We start from the raw sequence: 8,500 nt of genomic DNA, 5'->3' as shown, positions 1-8,500 counted from the left end.
AATTAACAATTAAAAATTGTGCTAGATATTAACCATTATTAACACTAACGTAATTAATTCAAGAAGCTAAAAGGTAGTTCCAGGATACCAGATAGGTGGAGTCTGTATACATCTTTAGAATTATCAAGTAGATTTACCGCCAGATGGTTAGGGTAATCTTCTAATCTTGAAAGATAATTACGACTGAATTTGATAATTTTTTCTTTGGCTGTTGGTGTGTTCAAATATTGACGTTTTATAGGATACATAACAAGACGCTTCTGCAATATTTCTTAAATATTTTTATTGATAACGTTAAAGTATTTTCAAATTTGAGGTTGCTTTGCTGTACTCTATATTTGCACACCATGTGTCCATACAGGTTTTAGGATAGTTTTATATAATAGTATCTTGTTCTTCTTTAATACATTTTAAATCTTATATTAATTATATTTTGACAAATACCTTTTCTCTCTTTGGTATCATTGTATAAAAGACCAGCTGGTCTATGTTTATAAACTGTCATTGTCAGATGTCTTTGAGTCGCATAGCATCTCGCAAGTGTCAGTGTAGTTAAGTGTGGTTAGGAGACAAATTTGGAAAGTTGTGTTGTTATTGAATAGTATTACAAAACATGCGTAAAATTTTGGGTTCTTTTATTTAAGTGTATTTCATAATTATTGAAAACCATATTCTGATCTTATAGCTCATAATATGGCGAATTCACCAATGGGTAGTGGAAGTGCAAATAATTTTAGCTTTAAGGTGGTACTTCTAGGAGAGGGTTGTGTTGGAAAAACTTCCGTTGTTTTAAGATATGTGGAAGATAAATTTAATGATAGACACATAACTACACTTCAGGTTTGTTGATAATGTATTATTTTTGTCATGTTTATTGTAGGCTGCTTAACTGTACAATAAGCCATAAGCACAATGATCCAATAAAAAATTATGTAATGGGAAGTAATTTGGTTAAACAGTCCTCTTGCATACTTTGTTGAATTTTAATATTTTGCTGTGACTAAGCATTTAATCTTGTTTAAAAAAGCACCAAAAATTAAATACACTACATGCACATTATATGTAGGACTATTTTTGTCGATATACATTTTTATAGCTGATTTCAGACAGGTGTTAATATAATTGAATCTCTACATGTAATTGCGATAGACAGCCTAGACTAGGCTTACCAAATGCTTTTTATTCTTATTCAAACACAAAACTATCACTCATATTGGTTTTATATTTTGCTATTGGGCGTCCCTAATTAATCAATAAATATTTTATCAAATTAAAAACTATTATATTATATTGTTTTACTAGCAAACAAGGTTCTGTTTGTAAACTGTAAACATGATTATTAAAACTTTTAGTTGGCTTTACCGAAACAATAAGGAGATGCTGAACTCTTCAAATCACTTTTGTCTTAACCCTAGAACTGGTGATCGCTATATATCTGATGAGAAATGTGATTTAACAGCAGCTATCACCAGAATTTCACTCTATTTTATTAAATCATATTTAATCTAAAATATAACACAAACATTATGCAACTTTAGATTGTTATAATACAAAAATTAATTTCCAGAACAATCACTAAAAAATGTCAATACTTGTGACATATTTCTTGCCACACTATTTACATCCTTTTTCTTTAACCGTACTCCCTTGTAACACATTTTGTATACTTTCTTTGCTCTATGTTTTCTTGCTCCTCCTAAAAAAAGGAGATAACGTCAGATTAGTGGTGACCAGCAGGTGTTGCTCATGGAACAAGAAGTTCTTGTTGTATACTCCTCATTGAACAGTCCAATGTCTCTTCAAACTGAGTAATAGATATCAAGTGTTTATTTTTGTGAGCATTGGGTGTTATGTTAAAGTTCAGAAACCTATTGCAGGTCAACCAATTGTTATTCAGTTAAGTTCCAACAAGTAATTCCTCCACTTTTTGAACCATTACATTGTCTTTGACATAGCATCTGTAGGATGACATCTGAGTTGAAAGATCAATCCCAAATTTGGCCTTATCACCTAGGTGTAAATGCTTTAGATAGTTTTAAGTTTTTTATCAATGATGACTAAGGGCTTCAATAATTGCAGTCCAACCTCTGTTTTTGCATGACAATTTCAGTCCTGTGGAATGTGGAGATTGTGTTCCAAGTATGAAAGGCATCAAAGAACCTTTAAGAGTAACAGTACAATTATGCCTCTGCAGTAGCTGGGGAAAAAAGGACACCAATATTCATGCTGCTAACCAAGAAATGACATTTTCGTACTATAAGATAAAGTATCACATATGGAGTTGTATGCCCAATATGAACATCATTTTATAAAGATAATAATGACAAATAAGCCATCAAATTGTAAGGAAGAGAAAAACTGCATCTGTTCAGACAGTACACCTTAAAAAAAATGTTGACACTCTACTGCTAAAACGTAAGTGTTGAAGTTGGCAGATAATGTTACTGTAATCAATTTTAAACAACTGTGGTCACAAGTGACGAAATCTTTGCCCTATATTCAGCTTCTTTTGCAATTACACAGGTCAACAGTGTAAACCATGAATCATTTTATCATTTTTGTTATGTTTGATAACTTAGGAGCATAAAATTGTTATTTAGGTCACCAGAAATGTTTAAATTGTGTGGGTTTTCTTTTATATTTGTCATCAATGGCAGATATATCACGCAGAAGGTTGTAAAATTTTCATCTGATAAGTTTTGTTATGTATGTGGCCAGTCTTTAGTGAAAATTCAAGAAAGGCTGACGACTAAAGATGTGAAAAAAGCATATTTTTTTATACTTTGGGTGCAAGATTGGAGATCAAGAGAAACATTGGGCTTCTCATGTTTGTTATGTCAGCTGCAACATCACTCTCGTTCAATGGATGAAAGGTAATAGAAGGTCTATGCCATTTGCTGTATCTGGATCAGCATTTTCTGAAAAGAAAATGGCCAAAAAAACTTATTTATCAGGTGAAGGAAATGTTTCTAATAACACCCTAGTTAGCCCTAAGCAAATACTTCTTCCCCCACTTTATATCAAGATTGGGTTGTGAAAATTTTGTAAAGGCTATAGATATAAAAAAAGAGCATGCTTCATGCATTTGGATTTACCTTTTCCCTAGGTTGAGCCAAACTAAAGGAGGGCGTTTTTTACTGGACCGGACATCAGAAAAGTAATTTGAGATCCTGAAAACTTAGCAAAAAGAAACTTTCAGCTTGGACATTGTTTGTCGAAGTGGTTCAAGGTCTTCTGGGCAGTAAAAAAGATGCAAGTGCAAAAATTCATGTTCAAAAATCTTTTTAAAACATAGAAAGCAGTGGGGTGTCACTAAAAATACATTTTCAACACACCCATATTGACTTTTATCCTGCAAATCTTTGTGCAGTAAGTAATGAGCAGGGAGAACGCTTTCACTAAGATATCAGAACATTGGAAATGAGATACCAAGGCCGATGAGATCCAGCGATGATGGGGGGCTACTGTTTGGTTTTTTGAGAAAAGAAGATTTAACGCCACAGAAAAGGAAAAAATAAATGTTGAATGGGACAAAATCTAGTTTTTATCTGATGCTATTTTTTTTATATTGATGAAATTACACAAACAAATGTCATATCCTTACTAATTTATTCATCAGCAAGTCTGTTTTTATCCAAAATAAATTATTTGAAAAACATACAAAATTTAATTGTATGCCAAACAGAAATTCTTCTCTAACAGAAAACTATATGTCCTAGGCTATTTTCAATGGAAGTTTTGAACTTTATAGCCAAGAAAAACTTTTTGTCAACCTGTGTTATCAGAGTTTATACCTGTTTTACCACTGTTTTTTACTCTAAAATGTGACAGTGTCTGTAATATTCTGTTGTTTAGTGTATATGTAAGAAACCATTAATAGGCTACTATGTGTATAGGCATTAATATGTGTATAGGCTACATATATAAGTTTAATTTCTCCTCCATAATATGTGCTTCAAGTGAATACAATTTTCCACTGTTAAATCTATTCCATTGTTGACTGTAATTCGAAAATTCACTGATTCTGTTATCTATTGGGAAAAAAGCTTGCACTTCTTGGCAATTTTTACTTCTATGCTGAGAAGTTAGATGGAAGACAACACTTTGAAAAACTATTCCCCAAAATATTAGGCAAATTAAAACACTTTCTCTATTTGTTGGGTTTTTAATAAGTCTTGCAATGCTATAGGTAAACCGCTAACAAAAAAACCTTGGTTGATTTGAGTTCACGCAGGGTGGGGTAAATATCCCTTCGCCGCCCCTCCAAGCATCCCCACCACTGCTCGGCGCTCACTCTATTTCAATCTAATAAAATCAGCTGACTAATCCCGCTTAGTCGGTATCGTTCACTGCTGCGACCCGTTCAGTTGAACCGGTTAGTACAGAGTTACTAAGCCTTCCCGCTAGAGCGTGATTTACCGGTCATCGTGTTGATTGAACAAAATGAACGACTGGATGTAATGACCAAGTGAATGAAAGGATCTGCTTGCAAAAATGTGTTCGGATAGAGGAAGAAACAACATATTTTACAGTGAATGGATAGATATATAACAATAAATATATTGTTTTAGGAATCTAGTAAATGTAAATATATATTATTATTAGAACTGATTAACAAAAATTAACTGTATGTTACTATATGCATTACTAAATATTTTAAACGTTAATACTTACGAACAATGGACTTGGTTGATTTATATGCCTTTGATTTATCATAAGATTATTTCACTACAAATGTTTCGATAAATTACTAAACATCAAACAGACACATTGCAAATGTTTGAAAATAATTTATTTTTATAAATAACAACACATTTTAACCATTTAATCGATTAAGTTACCACCACTTTTCATAATACCCAGGCTGAGTCACTAAAATAATATTAAGCACACTTTTACACAGAACGCCTCCTCTCAGATCGACCCTGCACATCGCACCTATATCGACCACATGATGATCTTTTAAATGCTAATAGGCAATCAATTTTTAACAGCACTAACGTTAATGTTTTTACATTACAACTACAGAATGTTATTAAAATTTCAATAGACAATCGAATAAATAAAACGAGGTCAATAAACGCTAAAACCATGGATTACTTCAGATTTAGTTCATGCTATAAGACAAAGAGATAAATTACGTAAATTAGTGAAAAAGCAACCATTTAATGTGGAGCTTAAAACCCGCTATGTCAATTGCAGGAACATTGTAAGCAGAAATTTAAAGCGATTAAAAAAATATTATTTTTTTGATAAATTCGACCAAGCTAATGAGGATTTAAATATGTTTTGGGGGTTTTAATTAAATTGAGTGATAGAGGGGTTAACAAAGTTTCTTCCTTAAATAAATATTTGCCAACTACCAAATTATTCAATGACAAAATTAAGCTTGAAGTAGCTAACGAATTTAATAAATTCTTTACTAATGTGGGTCAGAACTTGGCGAACTCTAATGGCTCAAATATAACAATCTTTTTCGAAGACAGATCTTATAGGCTTCATTCGACCTTTAACTTACGCACTGTTACAAGAGGTTATATGTTACGTATCCAGTTTGAGAGGAAATTTCGCTCTTGGGCACGATTCAATACCTGCAAGTATATTTTAAAAAATCACATCATAATGGGAATGTATCAAAACACATTCATTTTTTGACAAATAAAATCCACAAGTACATTTTTGCCTTCAGACAATTACGAGAAGTACTCACAGATAAGGAAATTAAAGTGGTCTATTTTGCTTTCGTTCAATCCCAACTTTCATTTGGTGTTGTAGTCCATGGTGCTGCTTTCAAAACTATTCTTGGGCCAATAATTTTTTAACAAAAAACAATACTAAAAAATAATGTTTTTTAAGAGTACAACATATTCTTTAGAATTAACTTTCTTCGAGGAAGAACTAATGACTATAAGACATTTGTTACTCAAAATAATTCTTATTTACTTATACATTAATTTTCATACTCTTTTAGCTTTGACAACTTATACTCATAACACACGGTACACGCAACAATTCGTCATTACAGTTTCTATATTAAAAAAAACATTCAGCGTAACAAATTTGTATTATATTTCTCAAGTTTTGTACCGTAACGTGTGTTTGAGTTACAACTTTGCTTCTGTGTTGCAATTACCTAATCTTAACTGGTTTAAAAAACGCGTGAACAATGGGTTACTATCGTTAGATGGCGAAGAAGTATATAGACTTATTGTCCCTTGTTATCGCTGAACTTCTAACCCTTCCTCGCTATTTATTGTTATTCAGTCTGCCCTTCACTATAATTACCATAACTAATACTTCATACGACAGTGCAGCAAAACTAGGTTTATAACTCGGTTACGTATCATTATCAATGTGACTCATCAATTGCCTGCGTGGTCACTGTTCTCATTGCCATCCAGCCGGATTAAAAATAAATTCTAAAACCATTATTAATATCAAAAATTACTAAATTACTATTTTTTACTTATAAAATCATTCGTTTTATTATTAGTTTTGAGTTCCAATATTTATGACCAGAGCCTACGCACAGGTCCTAGGCCCATGTAGACTCATCCCGGTTATACTACTCTTCTTCTTTCAAATTTTAATTGAATTAAATAGAATTAATGCAATGTTTATTATAATAAGAAATAATTAACTACGTATAAGTACCGTATTGTTACACTCTGATACATGATTTCAGACATTGTAGGCTATATATTTGCTTACGTTTGTTGCAAAACGTGTATATGTGTTTTATTGTACTATTTTTAAGAAAATAAACCATTTTCATTTCATTTTTCATTTCACCTGATTTGGAAAAAAGTATCAAATTTATTCAGTTGCGAGGCCAAATTGAACAAAACTTTCAAAGTGAACGGGTCTTTTGAAACACTCCGATCCGGATCACTCGTTCACCTGACTGACTCGTTCGAATTGAACGGTCCAAGTAAGTAACTGCAGTATAAACAATATGGCGCGAGCAAGACAAGATTTAAACAGCTGACAAGAAGATGCTCCGCCCACTCGCCACTCCCCCCCTCCGGAGGGGGGCCCCTCCTGCGCTGTGCTGCTCAAATATTTGCTTCTGCGCAGGTTTCTTTATTAGCGGTTCACCTATAGAACCATCTGAAACCATGCTTTCCATGACCATTAGAACCATGAAATAATAATTATATATGCAATAGGTTGTGTTTATATTTAATCTGCTTTGGTATTCTTCTGTAGAAAAATAAGTGCAATTGATATTATTAAATTTTCATCGTAATAAAAAAAACTAACTATGGTGACTAATTCAAGAGTGTTAGTTATTGTTTTCATTGTATGTTTATTAAATAAGAAAATTTTGATATTATATATATATCATTATATATATATATATATAATGAAAGGAGTACATAATTTTCTGTTATAGGCTTCTTTTTTAAATAAAAAAGTTGAATATCTTGGGCAAGAGAGTGAATTTGGCAATATGGGACACTGCAGGCCAGGAGAGGTTTCATGCATTAGGACCAATTTATTATCGTATGTCAAATGGTGCTATATTAGTATATGACATCACTGATGAGGATTCTTTCCAGAAGGTAAGATGACATTAATATTTGCTACAAATTAATTAATGATTAATTTTATAAAATTTTTAAATTTAAATCATTACCAAACATTAAAAGTTTGAATGTTGAATAGAATATGTATTAGCAAATTGTAGTAATTATAAAGCTAATCAAATGTTCATGTGTTTGTCCACAAAAATAACTGACCAAATTGTTCAGTAAATATTGATATACAAGGTGTGTTCAGAAAATAAGTAGCGTGTAAAAAAGAAAATAAAACAATGTTTTTCACACTATATTATTTCTACATGAAAGCCCAAACCTTAATCTATTTTTCGACTTAGTTTCCACCAATCTTCAAACACTTGTAGGGGGTAATCAATTTGTCTATACCCTCTTCATAGAAGGTTCCTGCCAACAAATGCAACCACTGCAGTTATCACTTCATCATCGGTTTCAAAGCATTGGCCGCCTAGCTTGCACTCCACATGCAGGAACAAGTGGTAGTCAGACTGTGCCAAGTCCGGGCTGTAGGGCGGGTGATCGAACTGCTCCCAACAACATTGTCAAACCAAGGAGCGTTACTAGCAGTATGGAGCCAAGCATTGTCATTGAGCAATACAATTCCGTTACTGAGCATTCATCTAGCTGTTTGTTTTCAATTGCCTGCCTTAGTTTTCTTAGGGTTTCGCAATTCCTTGCCGCATTAATGGTTTCACCTCTTGGGGGAAAATCAATCATCAAAACACCTTTCCGATCCCAAAAGGCAGAGCACATGATGTTTGTGCATACATTGTCATCTTGTATTTTTGTTTCTTTGGTGATTGCGTGGTTGCCACTCCATTGACTGCTGTTTGGATTCCGGTGTGATACAACGGACCCAAGTTTCATCACCTGTCACAATTTTGTTTAAAAAATCATCATCATCACTGAAAAGAATGGAATTTGGTTATAGAACCGTGAAA

The 8,500-nt window shown here is 32.7% G+C and overlaps 1 protein-coding gene across 1 annotated transcript; it reads left to right on the top strand.

Moving 5' to 3' along the window:
• The first annotated feature begins 517 nt into the window (after nt 1-517).
• LOC124374012 (ras-related protein Rab-21-like) lies at nt 518-7,604 on the top strand. Its single transcript, XM_046832316.1, is given in 3 exon segments — nt 518-840; nt 7,397-7,411; nt 7,413-7,604. Coding segments are annotated over 3 exon segments (324 nt in total). The 5' UTR covers nt 518-693; the 3' UTR covers nt 7,575-7,604.
• Nucleotides 7,605-8,500: the final 896 nt, after the last annotated feature.

Source organism: Homalodisca vitripennis, unplaced genomic scaffold (assembly GCF_021130785.1).
Source record: "Homalodisca vitripennis isolate AUS2020 unplaced genomic scaffold, UT_GWSS_2.1 ScUCBcl_7001;HRSCAF=14497, whole genome shotgun sequence".
Taxonomy (NCBI): Eukaryota; Metazoa; Arthropoda; class Insecta; order Hemiptera; family Cicadellidae; genus Homalodisca; species Homalodisca vitripennis.
This window is presented reverse-complemented; position numbering and strand designations above follow the sequence as displayed.